This window comes from Eleutherodactylus coqui, chromosome 12 (assembly GCF_035609145.1).
Source record: "Eleutherodactylus coqui strain aEleCoq1 chromosome 12, aEleCoq1.hap1, whole genome shotgun sequence".
Classification (NCBI taxonomy): Eukaryota; Metazoa; Chordata; class Amphibia; order Anura; family Eleutherodactylidae; genus Eleutherodactylus; species Eleutherodactylus coqui.
In genome coordinates, this window is record NC_089848.1 from 30981523 (window position 1) to 30999417 (window position 17895).

The window sequence follows — 17895 nt, forward strand, 5'->3', positions numbered from 1 at the left end:
AGGAGAAGCTTATTGCATATGGATTGACACTGTTACGATCGATGGGCAAACTAAGCACGGGGCCCACACGATCGTTACCTAGAAGGACAGACGGATACGCGCACATGGGTTCATGCAACTGACCTTGGCACTACCCAATCGGGTACATCGCCCTAATAAAGGGCGGCCCAGCGGTCTTCCGAACTGGGCCCTAGCTGATCATAGGAACTACGCCACAGAACAGGAGACATACACATGCCACATGACAGGGACAGAACAATAGGACACACGGAGCAGAAAACACAGTATACAGCAGTCAGAATGGAAACACTAATAGCAGATGATAAGCTGAATATAAATACTAGGTATTAGTTGACATTTCGTACAAAACGTGGAAGCTAGACAGCCAGCTTCACGGCTCCTGGTTATACCGCTAGTCCCTACACTAACCAGGAGTCCAGTGGCACCAGACACAGATCACACCGCAAGCTGCATCAGGAACAGGATGGAGCACAGATCACCCAGCAAGCTGCATCAGGAACAGGACGGAGCACAGATTACACAACAAGCTGTACAGGACAGACAACAGGATACCTGCTTACAGGCACAGGCTTACAGCAGACTACAACATATAATACAACCACATGGTCTCCACCCAGAGCTCACATGTGCACAGATGAAACTCACAGCAAGTCCAAGTGTCCTCATACAGGGGAATAGACAGACAGCCAACCGAGCTGACACAGGGAACAGTGTCAGGGATCCACCAACTGACACACAGAGTAAGACATAAGACGTTTGGAAGCAGAGAGACACAATAGACCTACATGCAAACACACTTCTGAGTGGGAACAAGTTGCACAGAACTGATAACAAGTTACACAGCACAGAAGTAACATAGCTGCTCACCTAGGAACCCAGATAGACACTGCCAGGAGCTGGGTTCATATGTGGGCACAGATCCAGGGGATTGGCTAGCAGGAGATCAGCACACCCAGCTAGCACAATCATTACCACCTGTGGCGGCTGTGCTGCTAGGAACAATAGCACTACATGTCTCAGCAGCACACGTAACAGACACGGCGCCCATTGAACTCTTTGGGAACTGTAACTTTGCATAAGCAGAGCCCCTTCTAGGGGAAGCTGCAAGATTTTATAATTTCAAGTAGTTTTCCATGGCTAAAATAATTGAATGGGCGGTGAATGATGTAGAATAAAAATATACCCTACTCTATCATTGAATGGCCCCTGGGTCCAGTGCAGGCACCCCAAACTCTGGCACCCCAGTCCTGGTACACATAATCACTGCAGCCAATCAATGACCTCAGCAGTGACACTGCCATGGATGTCACATTCAGTGATCAACTGTAGCAGTAACGATGTGTAACAATGAACAACATGCAGCTGGTGAAGCAGTCTTTAGGACTGAAGCGCCGGTGATGGAGGAACCATTTATATACTGTCCTGAATGACCCCTTTAACTGGCTGTGTGAATAGAAGCAGCAGGCCCGACCCCGTCCCACCAGAAGCTCCTGATCTACCCCTATGGTCTCTGCACCACTGTATGGATCCATAGCAGCTCTGAAAATGACGTCCAGCGAGAAGAAGCTCTACTACAGCTTATAATAGGAGAAATTAATGTATTCTGCAGATCTCTTTACTGCGGAAACATAAATGTGCAAATGTTTCTTAATATTTGTATTCTAAAAAAATATGTTTTTTTTCTGTTTTTAGTTGAGAACAAGTATCCTTGTGAGTTCTGCTAAAATATCTGGTGGAATATATACCATAAGACTAGGGCTACACAGCAACTTTGGCAATGATACAGGTCGCATGGCCAAAGATTGCAGTGTAGTCCTGTGATTTCGCAGTCTGCTGGGATACAAGGCGCTTGCACTGTGACCAGTTGCTGAGACCATGACCGCAAATTTCAAAAACTTCAGCCTAGCTGGATTTTTGTTATCTGTGTTGTGGCCAAACTCTCCATGTAGCCCTGGTATAAAGCTGCACATTACAAGCAGATACTCATGCCATCAGCATTGTCAGCAGGAAAGATTTTGAAGCCCCCCCCTCCCCCCTCATTGTTTAGGAGACCTTCCACAATGAAAAAGTATAGATCCTCTTCATTCATACGTGCTAACAAAGTGGCCGTAGCAAAGTGAGTAACATTATCCTAGAATAGTGACCACAATATATAACAAATGGCCTGGAATGCTTCTGAGCCCTGCCCAGATATTTAACACTATCTTAATGGACCTCCTGTGGCAACCTGTTCCACTCATTGATCCTCCGCACTGTCTAATATCTAATTTGTGTCTCCTCCCTTTCAGTTTCATCCCATTGCTTCTAGTCTTTCCTTGTGCAGATGAGAATAGGGCTGATCCCTCTGCACTGTGACAGCCCTTCAGATATTTGTAGACAGCTATTAAGTCTCCTCTCAGCCTTCTTTTTTGCAAGCTAAACATTCCCAGATCCTTTAACCGTTCCTCATAGGACGTGATTTGCAGACCGCTCACCATCTTGGTAACTCTTCTCTGAACTTGCTCCAGAATATCCGTAGCAGTGAGGAGCGAAATTTGGAAAAGTTTGATTCAGCTGAATCGCCAAACTTTTGCAAAAAGTCTGAATTATTCCAAATTAGTTCATACTGAATGGAAGGTTCACCGAAACCCCTAAAACTGGTGTGTAACAATAAGAGCCACAAATCTCTGTCTAAGGCCGCCTGCAGACGAGCGGGTCGGATCCGGCGGCGAGAATTCTCGCCGCGGGACCCGACCTGAGCGCCTGCAGAGACAAGCGCGTACTCACCCGCGCCCGGCGGCCCGGCACTTTCATGTGCCGGCGCATGCGCTGACCGGAGCCGGCGGCCGGGTGAGTGACGTTTCTGTGCGAAGCTCTGCAAGCCCCGCACAAAATAGGACATGCCGCGGTTTGTTTGCCACGCAAGATTTCGCGTGGCCAAACCGCGGCCGTCTGCATAGGAGTGCGTATTGTAATGCACTCCTATGCAGGCTTTCAGTGGCGGGATTTCCGCCCGTGTGCAGGCGGCCTAACAGTCTAGGAGTGCTAGAAAAGGCTTTTATTGCTCTTAGGCAAGTCTCACACAGCCGGATTCGAATTGCCAATTCCACGATCGTATAATCCACGGTAATATGCAGCTCAATCAAATACGTTGGTTTACACAATTCCGCTCACATTAGGGGGTCGGAATGGCGTAATCTGCTTGCGGAAAATAAAACACAACATGTTCTATTTTACCACGGAATCTGTGACCATAGAGCCCATTGTGCGCTACGGTCGCGGATATATCTACAGCCCATACACAATTACATTGCATACAGGCTGTGGGTACCCGCGTCGTCACTAAGCTACGCACATAGGGAATACCAATAAAAAAAGTTGTACTGAGCATGACTGCCTGTGTGCGTCATACGCAATACAACTATATGCCGTATGCAGGGTCACCAGTTGGGCTCACAGCCGGAATCCACTATGGGCATCCCGCATGCAGACTCCGACCCGCTCGTGTGAGCCCCAGCCAAGTCAGTGTTATATACTAATGTTCAAGACTCGTGTTGCGCTAACCCAACCAGTAGAATACTGTTTTGGGTAGAACTTTGCTAAAAGCTTGGTTCAGGTTCATGCCAAACCAACCTTTTAGCATCGTTTGACCTGAATCTGGGTTCTGCTGGTTTAGTTCGCTCAACACTAATAAATAGCTAGCACTAACATTGTTAATTGAATATCAGCTATTTTGCAGTCTCTTTACGGTAATTGTTATATTTAGTTTTGACCACTGGAGGGAGAAAAGTCACAGCAGAACTGAATATAAATGTAATTAGCACAGAAATGTACCGTGGAAAGTCTTCAGATTCTTTAACTTTTCTACATTTTGTTATGTTGTGGCCTTGTGCAAATTAAAAAAAAAAAATCAAGTTTTCCCCATCATTCTGCACTCAATACCCCATAATGACAAAGTGACAACCGAAAGTTAAAAATCTTTGTAAATTTTTTAAAAATAAAAAACATTTTGTATTGACATAAGTATTCACACCCTTTGGTATGCCACTTGAAATTTATCTCTAGGAGCCTCCCATTTCTCTTGATCACCTTTGAGATGTTTGTGCACCTTCATTGGAGTTACGGGAGGTAAATTCAGCTGATTGGACACAACTTTAAAACAAACACCTCTGCTATATAAGGTCTCACGGCTCACAATCCATATCAGAGCCAAAACCAAGCCATGAAGAGGAAATAACTGCCAGTAGAGCTCAGAGACAGAATTGTGTGGAGGCACAGATCTGAAGAAGACTATGAAAAATGTTCTGCAGCACTGAAAGTTTCCAAGAGCAGAGTGATATTATTGTATCTTGACACCACCGGAAATAGTAGTGGAGTCAAGATAGAGGGGGTTTGACAGTGCGGTGACACCTGCTTTTTCTGATTGGCTGCACGGCATTCTCCCTTAGCTCAGGCTCACAGGTCCTGCTTCTGGCCCCGATGTGACTGTAGCTGGCGTGCCAGCAGCGCTGAAGCTGATGCCCTCCGCAGCCTTGTAGGGGGCCACTGTTACTCTTCCTGCTGCCCCTTGTTCATTCTTACAGCTGCTGTTCGTCACTGCACTGCTGACAGCTTCTGCTCCTGCCGCTGCTGTCACCTGTGATTGCTTGTAGGCGGGCCGCTGTGACTCTCCCTGCTGCCCCTTCTTTGTACTTAAAGCTCCTGCTGGTGGCCTCGGCTGGTGGCCGCGCTGGTGACAGCTTCTGCTTCTGCCACTACTTTCACCTCTGCTTACTTGTAGGGGGGCCGCTGTCACTCTTCCTGCCGCCCCTTCCTCCTCCTTACAGCTCCTGCTGGTGCCCGCGCTGCTGACAGCTCCTGCTCCTGCCGGTGATGTCACCTCCGATTGCTTGTAAGGGGGCTGCTGTGACTCTCCCTGCCGCCCCTTGCTCATCCTTACAGCTGCTGCTCGTTGCTGCGCTGATGACAGCTTCTGCTCCTGCCGGCAAAGTCACCTCTGATTGCTTGTAGGGGGGGCGCTGTGAGTCTCCCTGCCGCTCCTTCCTCATCCTTACAGCTCCAGCTGGTGGCTGCGCTGCTGACAGCTTCTGCTCCTGGCCCCTGGCGCCCTCCCAGAAGCGCTGAAGTTCAGCACCTACAGTCATACCGGGACAAGAAGCAGGACCTGTGAGCATGAGAAAGGGATGAATCACAAAAAAGGGGGTGTCACCGCCCTGTCAAACCCCCTGTATCTTGACACCACCTCTACTTCCGGTGGCGTCATGATACAATAATACAGAGCAAAGTGCTCTCCATAATTCCTTAGTGGAAGAACTTTGAGACAATAAGGATTCTTCCTAAAGCTGCTGCAACACCGCAGAGGGGTGACCCTGGGCACCTGGCTAACGTGAAGAACTGGGAGGGATAAGTCTCGTCACAGCAGCACTTACCAGACTCTGGTCCCTGAGGGATGACACGTAGCCAAGGCCAGAGCAGGATCGCAGGCCAGCTTCGACACCCCTATTATAGTGAACCCCAATAAATTGGATGGAGGCAGTAGTAGTACAAATCACTCGTGACGCCATGATTCCCACACACTGGTATTCTATGCGGCGGAGAAAATGAACACAGAGACTTGTGTGTAGTACCTCGGATCCCTAGGAACGGTTATGGTTACTTGGTACTGATAAACTTCTTACAACAGGTATTGCAGGTACAATCTGCTCTAAACGGTGACAGGCTATAGCTCAGAAGTCGGGAGGATACACAGGATAAATATGACCCCACAGTTCCTGTTATCTGTATGTCACTGGTGCTGAATTGGAAGCACTCCGGTGGAGGAAAGGGGTAGCGGTCACTCTGAAGACTCTCTGGCAGACAATTACTAAAGAAGGCCTAGTCAAAAACACCCCGCACAGTATGCATGTGAGTGTCACAATAAAGTACCTCTGTGCGGTGATCTTAACTATGGATGGCTGCACAGGAAAAACCTGTAGTGTGAATAGTTATCTGTTTAGGAACGTAGGTAGTACGCTCTCTCTCTCTGTTGCAGGGATTCACTCCTCTCACATCCGCTCTCCAAACGCTATGGGATGTCGCTCCTCTTCCTCCATCTTCACCTACATGGAAGCTGAAGGTGCTTCCATGCGGCTCTGTGTTAGCACTTTGTAGCAGGTGAGATGGAAGACCTCTTTCCGCTCTCAGACACTCACATTTATAACCTCACTTGCACCACATGACAAGACAGACTGATACATTTACATGCAGGCAATGATTTTATTAAAGTTAACCTCTCAAGCGCTGCAGCTGTGCAACACACACACTGGATATGACAGGACAAGCTGTGTACAGTGCATCTACATAGGACAAACATGTATGGTGGCTGGAATCGCTGCTAAAGGTGCTTCAATTAACTACTAAGTACTGAGTACAGGGTGGGAATACTTATGTCAATGTAAAATGTTAGTTTGTCATTTTTAAAACTGCGATGTCGGTGCGAGTAACTCACGCCCTTACAAACCAGCGATTTTCTATACGAGTGTGATACATTTGGCAAGAAAAGCGCAATTTTCATTGTTGATTAAAATCACATGTTGTTTCAGATGATAAAAAAAATGCATTAAACTCGCATGAAATTCGCATGTACAAACGAGCGCAATGCGTTTTTTTCTTCCATGCAAAAGAATGGACATTTCCTGAACAGAATCGCCCAAAATCCGATATGCTGATGTAATTCTATCACTGCGAGAGACAAAGAAGCCTGTGAATTAACTCATTAAAAATTTTTTTTTTTTCATGTGCAACTTCTCTGCATCTCGTAACGTACAGAAATCACATGTGAAAATTTACAGTAGCTTCATTCCCATTTTTCTACCATTCATACTTTCTGCTCTGCGGACTGTTAAGCTGTGAGGGGTTTCATCGGAACCCCCCGTACATAAATGAACTAGTTTAGGGGTTTTTCACGCAGGACGGAATATTTTGCAACATTGTTACGAAATAATCTGTCCCTGAATTCCACACCAAAACCCACGCTGCTAAGGTCGGCTTCAGACGGGCAAAATATGCGCGTGTATGGCGCAGGGAATAGAACCTGTTGTTTTCAATGGGTTCCTTCTGACCTTTTTTTTCTTGCGTGTGCATTTCGCTTGCACGAAAAAAGCAACATCCTCTATTTTTCTGCGCGTTTGCTCACCAAAGGTCTCCATAGGAGTCTATAGGGGTGTACAAATGCGCACATATGTACGCATGGGTATGCGCAAAACACTAACACCTAATTTGGCTTAATTAACCAATTAAATCAGGACGGCGTGATTCCTCCGAGCGGTGCTTGTACAAATGCGCACAGTATTTGTACAGGCACATGCACAAAAAACCCTCCTTCATGTTGCGCTGGAGCGAGCGTTTTGGCGCTTTCGCTCATCTGAGCCTGCCTTAACTGTGGATTTTGATGCAGAATTGACGTCCGGCTTTTGCTATTTTCAATTCTGCACCAAAATGCACACATTAGTGGTGCGGATTTTGGGGCTGAACATTCCGCAGGAGGACGGTCCCTTAGTTTTGCCCCATAGAGCAGCATTATGATAGGGAGAGGTTAGAGGGAGGGGGCTTACTTCGTTATACTAAAGTCAGAAATATCCAATTCTATCTGCTTCCGCAGGGTCCGAGTATCCAAATGTTACTGTAAGTATTGGACCCTGTTATACCTGTTGGGTTCATAGGCAGAAAATGCAGAAATTCTTGTGTTTTCTTTGAATTCTCTCTATACTCCAGATTATTAAGCCAATGAGCTCTTCTCTGTAAACGGCGGTGCAGCGAGTCATTTGCTTTCCCCAAAAGTCAAATCCCCGTGCCTGACGTAATTGGCCTATTGTTAAAAATTGTAAAGAAATTAATTGGTTTTGTGTAGCTTGGCAAGATCTGATTTATTGTTACAGCCCAATAGCGGAGTGATGCAGCGTGATAGATTGTATTTGGCAGTATGAGAAATGCAGATAATAAATTCCACTGCTTCCTGACATTTTCCTCCTCAATTACAGCTTATAGCTGCCGATGCTTCAGAATAATGTTATGATCTGACAATACCGTCAGAGTCTCCAGATATGTGGCTTGATCAGTATGTATCTTAATGGGAGCCATTCCCTTCGGTCACTAGCCTTCGTGCTGCCTGAGGCCAACAGCAAAATGACCCCCCCCCCAAATATTAAAAAATAAATAAATGAATGAAACTACATATACAGACGGACAGACCCCAGCCCGAGCCGCGCCGCTGTGTGCTGATGATTCAGAGAGATAGCTTTGCAGCCTATCGTTACTAAATAAGAACCATTTGGACACCTGCACGGAGTTGACCGTGAGTCTTGGATCCGGTGTTTTCTGGCTTCCATCACACATCCTAGGTGTATTGACTCTGCATGCTCTCCCATAACTGGCTTCCACTATTCCTGACAGGTTTTCCTGCAAAGAGAAACCAAAAACAGATACAAAGTGGATTAAAAGAGTTAGGTCAGCTAAGGAGAATAGAATGGAGCCGGGTAATAAATCCATCGGTGGATCGGGTGACTTATCGGAAGTCTTGTACAACAGGCTCGGCCACTAAAGAACTAGATTGAGCTTTTTCAACAATTTTTATGATTTGCTTTTTTTGGCTATGCATTGGCATTTTTCATTGCTGGAAGGTGTTAATTTTAGTGGAGTTGAATAACAGCTCGTGCTGAAGTGTGCCAGCGGTCCCTTTCGTCTCCTTTTTAATAGGACTAAAACCACGTTTTCACATCTGCCCGATCGCACATGCACAGCCACTAACATCTGTCTTCTTGAAGCCTTTATTTCCTTTTCACCACATCCGACTCTATTCTGACAGCTGAAACACAGCAGCTTGAAGGATTCTCATTACTGCGAACAAAAAAAATCAGTAACAATTGGGTGAGGCGAAGCCGTGATGGATTCAAGACTTCCTTTTATTCTTTTATCCAAGTCTGAAAACAGTTGCAACATATGTTAGTGCATTGGCACAACACAAGCCGCCAATGGCCGAGTCCTGCTCCGGATTTATGGAGGGACAAATAGGCATGCTTCCTGTACTTTGGGCTACGGATCCTTCTAGCTCCTCGGTAATTACTCTTCATCTCTAGCAGAATCTTGTCTGGTACGTGATGCCAGATACTTATTATTTCCAGCTTCTTTCACGTACTTCTAGGGCTGATTCAGGAAGTTCTTATATATCATGACATATAGAATATTCTATTGTAAAGATGGGGATGTGAGTCATGTCTTCATCTATTATATCTAAAGTGAGGCTGACCTTAAAGGGGCATTCCCACACAGAACATGTATCATCTATTCCCAGGATAGGTAATAAATGTATGATAGCAAGGGACCTGAGTGCTGGGACCCCCACCAATTACTAGAACATAATACCTAAGCCCTCTATTCCTCCTCACCCCAGGACCCCCAATAAGACGCTTTTTGTCCCGAGCAGTGGTTGAGATATGTGTGTTGCTTCTTCATTCAAAAAATGTATATAAAATGCAATTGTCATAGAAAAGTAGAGTTGGAAGGGACCTTCAGGGTCATCAGGAAAAAAAGCTGTCGCTAACTCGATTTAGGTGTGCATTTACGCACCAAAGGCAGCAGAGGAGTCTATGGTGGGCGCACATAGGCACACCTCATACCCACAAACTGCACAATGAAGTGCGCAGTTTCACAGGTGAATCAAACCCCAGGGATCAATTAAGGCTTCACAGCGATGGGAACGGTCCCCGGCAGCGCAGAAAGTACAGTAAAATGTGTAGATTTTTTTCTTTTATTGGGCTACCCAAACTCCACGCTTGTGCGCAAGTTTGAAAAAAAAAAACAGCGGGAAGATATGTCCTGCCCTAATAATACCGCTAATCAAAATGAAACCATTGAAATCAATGGCTTTGTTTGGTCCCGTTATGCGGCCGTGATAATTACGGACATATAACGGGACGACATCACGCCCGTGTGAAGACGCCCTCAGTGGTGGTTTTGTGGTCAGTTGTGTTCTTATCAATATGCAGCATGCTGGAGGTACAACATTTTATCTTCATACCTTTTTCAGTTTCCTGTAACTCCAAAAACAACTGGAAAAAGTTAGTAATAATTAAAAAATGCTACAAAGAAACACGAGAAAAACTCCATAAAAAGGTTTTCAGGCTTTTTTTACGTGTTGTAAAATGCAACAACAAAAGAAGCCCATGAGAAGGGGCCCCGAGGGCCAATAACTCTGTTTGTCTTCTTCTCCCAGTACACATTTCTGTTGCACTGATTGTAGCAATCTTGTGATCAGCTCTGTGATTTCTCCCCGATCCCCGGCAACCGAGCCGATGATTTATAGGGTTAAACTGGAATACTGAAAGTCATTCCAACGAAGGAGCGGGCGGACAGACTGATGACAAAGCTTCACCTTATTATAAGCCTGTGCGACATGGAATAAATAGTGCTGCTGGGACTGAGAGAACATTTAATTATGTGGTTGTGACCAGAAGGTTCTCTCATCGTAAACCCAGGAGGTCCATTCCACTACCAAACAACAATTGTTGTCCATCAGGGCCACTTCTGAAATCCCACCTTCAGATGTATCCTTAGCTCTGGCCATGTTGTGCGCTAACCTCTGCTAGCTCCTGCTACTCTTCCGTGCTCCGCTCTGGATCTGCTGTGCTCCTTGGCAGGAAGCCCGAATAACAAGTTAGTCTTTATTATACCCCAGGGGCTGATAAATCCAAGAAAGAAGAATATGCAGAACATGTTGACATTGAAGCATTTGGTCAAACAGAACTTATATCATCAAATCAGCAAAGATATTGTAGCCTTTTATGATTTACGCACTTACTGCAGTGCTGGTGTCAGAAGGCTGCAATAAAGCACATAAATAAAGTGGTTTGCACTTGTAAAGCATTTAAATGGATGTGTAGGTTCAGAAAGAAGAAGGTTGTTTTTATTTTCCAGAAGACAGCGCAGTTCTAGTCCTGGTACCGTTCTGCGTCAGTGTTATGGCTCATTCCGAGTTATAGAGGTTGCGTGATTACCAAAAAATAAAAATAAGTAACAGCTGGCCATGGGTTAATACTCACCTGTCTTTAGCCCCCCCAGGACACATCTGAGGGGCTCCTGCTGCCCTAGTCCCAGCACCCACTGCAGACGTCTTGTGGCAATCAGGTGACCGCAGTGTGTGCCCAACTTCTGGCATCATGACGCCCAGCATGATGCCAGGAGTTTAGATGGTGACGCTAAGGCTTCTGACCACCAGGGGTCATCCATGCTGGGGATGGTCCCACAGGAACGGCTCAGATATGTTCAAAAGTTGGGGAATATCTGCAGAACTTTATGAAATTACAGCAGAAGCCGAACCTTCATTATAGATGTACAAATAATAAGTTCTTTAGTGCCAGATTTCACCCTTCAAAGTGGAATCAGCGTTCCTGCAGCCAATGTAACCCCTCCCCCTCCCGCTTGTTTTGAGGGTTGATAACATTCTTACCGTCTAGTTGGAATAATGCATCAAGATTAGGAGAAATGCAAATCCAGTACTTGCTGTAAACTATTACACCTTTCACACAGGATGGAATACTACACAGCGTTGGAGAATACGCCGTCCCGGAATCCCCCACGGATAACTGCGGATTTTGATGCAGAATTGGTGGCAGGATTCTGCTATTTTCAAATCTGTACCAAAATCTGCAGGTTATCCGTACTGCGTTTGGGCTGAATATTCCGCAGGAGGGCAGATTCTGCAACAATGTTGCACAATATTCCATCCTGTGTGAAAGGTCCATTATGGATCATTTCTCTGTCTGTTACTTGTCAGATAGCATCCATATAAAGGTATGGAAGATGCTCTTATAAGGGCAAAAACACATGGAGCATGCGCTGATACGCTCGCTGCTACGGACATGAACCGGTACGCTGATACGCTCGCTGCTACGGACATGAACCGGTGCGCTGATACGCTCGCTGCTACGGACATGAACCGGTGCGCTGATACGCTCGCTGCTACGGACATGAACCGGTGCGCTGATACGCTCGCTGCTACGGACATGAACCGGTGCGCCAATACGCTCGCTGGTACGGACATGAACCGGTACGCTGATACGCTGGCTGCTACGGACATGAACCGGTGCGCTGATACGCTCGCTGCTACCTACATGAACCGGTGCGCTGATACACTCGCTGCTACCGACATGAACCGGTGCGCTGATACACTTTGTCACGTTATGCGGCCGTGATTTCTATGGTCGCATAATAGGACTAAAACGCGCCCATCTGTTTAAGCCCTTAAGGACGTCACCTTATCCTTGGATGGTAAAGTAATACATTTTATGCATGGGACAATTAGTGGTGGACCGTCTGATGGGTGGTCCACCTCGCCCAGCGGTCCAGATTGTCTCCCTACCTCCTCAGGTAAAAACTGCCCCTTTCTTCCTGAGTGACGCCCCCAGCTCTGCCCGCTGCAGGCATCATGTGTTCCACTTGCGGTGCTCTTGTGCCGCACAACGACGCTTCGCTCAGTGATGCGCAAGTGCCTTGCAAGTGGAAGACATGATGTCTTCAGCAGGCAGAACTGGAGGCGTCACTCAGAAAGAAAGGGGGCAGTATTTGTGGCAGAGGTGGACCGCGGATGCAGATACAAATGGGAATGAGAATAAACCCTCTGATACCAATGGCTTCTATTCTCTGCGTATTGTGTGTGAAGATTTAGTGCGCGCGAGTACGTCTGTACGAATCTGAGACATTGAACGTTGTCACTCTGCACCATGCTGCCCGTCCCATGCCTACTAATTGTAGCACTTTGTCTCTTCCAGCCACCCAGTGTAAGCATGGAGCCGTGTACGACACCTGCGGTCCTGGATGCCTGAAAACCTGTGAAAACTGGAATGAAATCGGTCCGTGTACAAGACCTTGTGTGGCGGGTTGTCACTGCCCGGCAAACTTAGTACTGCACCGAGGAAAATGCATCAAACCAGCGCTCTGCCCTCAGCGGTGACACAAAGCTTTCATCAAGAACTATTTATTGCTGACGGTTTCCTTTTCGAACTCTCGGCAAATGAAGGACTGGAGTGTTGGGACTCAGAACTTGTAAAATGATGACATGCGGAAACCTTCACACTCAAGGGACTAATATAAATATGATATATAAATATAAATACAAAATTATACGGCGTTTATAGAAGCAAAGAAAACCAATTTATTATATGTATATTTTTTGCTATAATGTTTATGTATTATTTTTAGAATTTTATCCTTTAAACTATTTGAACAATTGTATAAAGAAAGGTTTCTAAGTGAACTTTGTGGCACCAGAAAACGTCCAGCTGAGACCTCGTTCAACGTATTTAAGGAGACTGTTGTGGCGAGCGTCGGCCAAACTGGATTCATGTCAACAGTGAGATTAAATTTACAGCTAGAACTGGAAACGAGCCGCTCCGGAGCGAAGATTCACCGAGGATCTGCTCATGTGGAGAAGGGAAACGCAACGTACCGGCTGCTGCCGTGATCAACACACAACGTACCAGCTGCTGCCATGATCAACACACAACTTACCGGCTGCTGCGGTGATCAACACACAACTTACCGGCTGCTGCCGTGATCAACACACAACTTACCGGCTGCTGCGGTGATCAACACATAACTTACCGGCTGCTGCGGTGATCAACACACAACTTACCGGCTGCTGCCGTGATCAACACACAACTTACCGGCTGCTGCCGTGATCAACACACAACTTACCGGCTGCTACGGTGATCAACACACAACTTACCGGCTGCTGCGGTGATCAGCACACAACTTACCGGCTGCTGCGGTGATCAACACATAACTTACCGGCTGCTGCGGTGATCAACACACAACTTACCGGCTGCTGCCGTGATCAACACACAACTTACCGGCTGCTGCGGTGATCAACACATAACTTACCGGCTGCTGCGGTGATCAACACACAACTTACCGGCTGCTGCGGTGATCAACACACAACTTACTGGCTGCTGCGGTGATCAACACACAACTTACCGGCTGCTGCGGTGATCAACACACAACTTACCGGCTGCTGCCGTGATCAACACACAACTTACCGGCTGCTGCGGTGATCAACACACAACTTACCGGCTGCTGCGGTGATCAACACACAACTTACTGGCTGCTGCGGTGATCAACACATAACTTACTGGCTGCTGCGGTGATCAACACATAACTTACTGGCTGCTGCGGTGATCAACACACAACTTACCGGCTGCTGCGGTGATCAACACACAACTTACCGGCTGCTGCCGTGATCAACACACAACTTACCGGCTGCTGCGGTGATCAACACATAACTTACCGGTTGCTGCGGTGACGGAACTTAATGAGCCCGAGAAATCTATGAAACTTGTTTTTATTCATTTTCTGTGTAACGGAATATATTATATATATAATATAATGCTATTTTAAGGGGATAAATTATTTGGTACCCAAAACACGAGCTGACGTTCATTACGGTAAATTATTGTAATCTGAGTAAATAGCGCCATTGTTTTTTCTACAGAACGTTATTATTTCTGTTATTCGTGGAGGAACTGTATCTGGTTTTTGTTGCTAATGGATCCATATATGAATTTACGGATGTTGTAGATCAGTGGTTGCCAAACTTTTTCAGCCATGGAGTCCTTTTTGAAGCAAAAGTTTCTCATGGAGCCCCACGAAGGGTGTGGTCAGGGGGGGGGGGCTAGGGGTGTGGCCTATCATAACATATGATTTTTACTTCCATCGTTATAAAAGGGACAGGGCTGTTTAAAAGCAGAAAAAAACAGGGATGAACGGTGGAGCTCTGGGTGGGCTATTGATATACATTATACTTAAGATTAACATACTGTGGAATTCAATCTCGCACCCCATGTCAGCGCCCGCACGGGTTTTGTACAGATTTTTTCCACAACGTGTGGATGAGATTCTTAATATCTTATTCACTTCACTACTACAGCTACTGTAAATCCCACAGCAAATCTGCCCATGTAGTAATAGTGACCCCCTATACTGGTAGCCCCAGTAGTAATAGCATCACCTATATTGGCCCCAGTAGTAATACTGGTAGCATCCCCTATAATGGCCACAGTAGTAATAGCATCTGCTATATTGGCCCAGTAGTAATAGTGTCCTCCACAGTGGCCTCAGTAATAATGGTGACCCCAACAGTAGCTCCAGTAGTAAGAGTGTCTCCTATATTGGCCCTTTTAGTAATAGTGAGGGAAAAAATTCCCTCCCGACTCCATAATGGCAGTCAGAATAATCCCTGGATCAACGTTTCAGTTCCTACCTGACTCCAAGGCTCAGATGATCAACCCTGCTGGTCACCTAATGTCTATATCCTGTAATATCCTTGCACTTTAGAAAGACATCTAGTCCCTCTTAAACTCCTCTAAGGATTTTGGCATCACCACGTCCTCAGGCAGAGAGTTCCACAGTCTCACTGCTCTTACAGTAAAGAACCCCCTTCTGTGTTGGTGATGAAACCTGCTTTCCTCTAGATACCCTCTTGTTACCGACACAGTCCTGGGTATAAACAGATCCTGGCAGAGATCCTTGTATTGTCCCCTCATGGATTTATACATTGTTATTTGGTTGCCTCTTAACCGCCTTTTTTCCAGGGTTAATAATCCCAATTTCCGCGGAGACATTGCCTGTTGGCGAGCGCGATTTCAGGCCGAGTTTGATGGCCCAACATTGCACTCAGCTCTGTGAAATCAGCCTTAGGACTTAAACAGACGAATGTCTTATGCCGCGATTTTGTGGCCTGCTCTTTTCCCGGACACAAAAAAATAGGACCTGCCCCACGCTCAGATATGCGCTAAACTCAGCGCAAACCCGCGATCACTGCCACTTCGTTAGGCAAATTAGCCTTTTAAATCAGGGCGGGCTGATTCTCCGTCTGTGTGAACGAGCCGTTCCTGTGCAAAGACCTCCTGTATTTGCACAGGCAGGAGCACTAAATATACTCGTCTGCTGCATAAAAGAATTGCGCAGGAGTGATTGTATTATGTGACGCGCTCTTATGTTGAAGCCCTTCGTTCCAAATCCCAGTTACCTTGTAATAAATACACAATGTGTGTACATCAGGGAGTTACAGACCTGAATGTGAAGCTTCCATTAGACCTCATTCACACGGCGGTATTCTGTTCCGTATTCTGCATCAGTATTCGTGACCCCATACGGTTAATGGAGCCCGCAGAGAGGACGTGTGATGGAAAGATCTGCAGCTCTTCTGGGCTTTGGATCCACTCAGAAATGCTGATGCAAGATACTGCCAGAATACCGCTGTGTGAACGGCGCCTTAGGAGACCCGGGCGTATTCGCATGTGGGCGGATTTTCTTTCCGACGATTTAATCTCCACGCTGGTGCGGACGAGGCTGAATAAAAGAGCGTGAATATAGGTATTTGTGGAAATCGGTGATATTCTCAACCGCATACCAGGACTAAAGCACGCCGGTGTGAAGAAGCCCTCATTGTCACGGACATCACGGCGCTCCACCGCTCTGATCACATTTCCATCATTCTTGTTAGTTAAAGCTTAAAAAGACGAACATGTTTGCGCACTTTTTTATGGGTGTGACGCCCACAAAACGTGATGAACGAACCGATTGATTTCGCTGGATCGTTCCCCTGGGTGTGTTTCTCACGCACAAACAAAGATAGTCCCTGCCCGATCTTTCTGCGTGTCAGAAAAGCAAGGTGATGGGTGCGACCGGCGGACAACGCAATGAACAGAAGACCGCCAGCCTCATTAGGCTTTAGTAGCAGTCTACTTCACAAAAAGGGAGTAACGCGGGAGCGGGAGCGGGAACGGGCGTTTCAAGTGTGAATGCTACATTCCTTTATCAGCCTGATTATTGCCATCTCCAAGCCATGTTCATGCGCACATATGCTCCGCGGCAGCGAGAGTATTTGCACACACGTTCGGCTGTTGAAGCCCTGAGCATGCTGGAAAAAAATCAATACTCCTCTAGCTGGCGCCGTCTGGTCCCTGCCGCTGTTCTAGTGATGGGGTTTGAAGTCCAGCAGGCTCAGCCAATCACAGCTGGCGCTACTGAACTAATCAGCCCAATCTCGTCACTAGCAATAGATGCTTTGTCGGCTTTACAAGAACCCGGCGCCGGCTAGGTGAGTATTACTTTCTTTTTTTTAGGTTGGCCACCGCTGCCCATCTATTCATTTCAATGGGTGACGCACGGCTGAAGACACTTGTGTGAACAGCCCATTGAAATGAATGGGAGTGTTGTACAGCATTTAGCACAGCTGTGGCCTTAGGGTCCATTTACACGGGGACGAATGTTGGGCTGTCACGTGAGAGCTGGTGGTGCTGGCTTGGCAGTGCAGGAGATTACTCTCCTCTCACTCCCCTGACCCTCTTCATTGACATAACACAGCAGCCGTTTGCTACTGAACGGCCACTATTTAACCCTTTCCAATCCAATTTGTACCCTGGATTTCCTAAGGGGCTTACTCTTTTTCTGCCATTATACAACAGCGCTATATGCTGGCTAAAGCCAGTACTGCATGAGGTGACACGTTGGATAGGCTCCAACAGCAGAGAGGCTGGCAATATACAGTAAGAGAACCCCGACGGACGTCTTTCAACATCGGAGCTGTACAGCTGTAAATCATAATGTCTTCAGAGGTCAGACGGTGGATTGGAAAGGGTTAAACTGAAGGATGAGCGGTGTGGTGAGCGGCCAATGGAGGTGCGAGGGGGGGCAAGAGGAGAGAAATCTCCTGCACTGCCCCCCTACTGGCTGCTATGTGACAGCACAAACACAAGCGGCAGGCATCATTTGCCCAACATTCATCCTGTGTAAATGGACCTTTAGGGCACTCTCACACAACAGGACTTGTTATTGGTTGGTATAGCACCAACTTATTCCACA

General features: G+C 46.7%; 1 protein-coding gene across 1 annotated transcript in view; it reads left to right on the top strand.

Moving 5' to 3' along the window:
- The window catches only part of BMPER (BMP binding endothelial regulator), a 250907-nt gene extending 236384 nt beyond the window's left edge, over window positions 1–14523 (top strand). Inside the window, exon 15 of the mRNA XM_066584670.1 lies at window positions 12804–14523. Coding sequence (XP_066440767.1) covers window positions 12804–12985 — 182 coding nt within the window. The 3' untranslated portion in view covers window positions 12986–14523. The remainder of the gene's footprint in view (window positions 1–12803) is intronic.
- Window positions 14524–17895: the final 3372 nt, after the last annotated feature.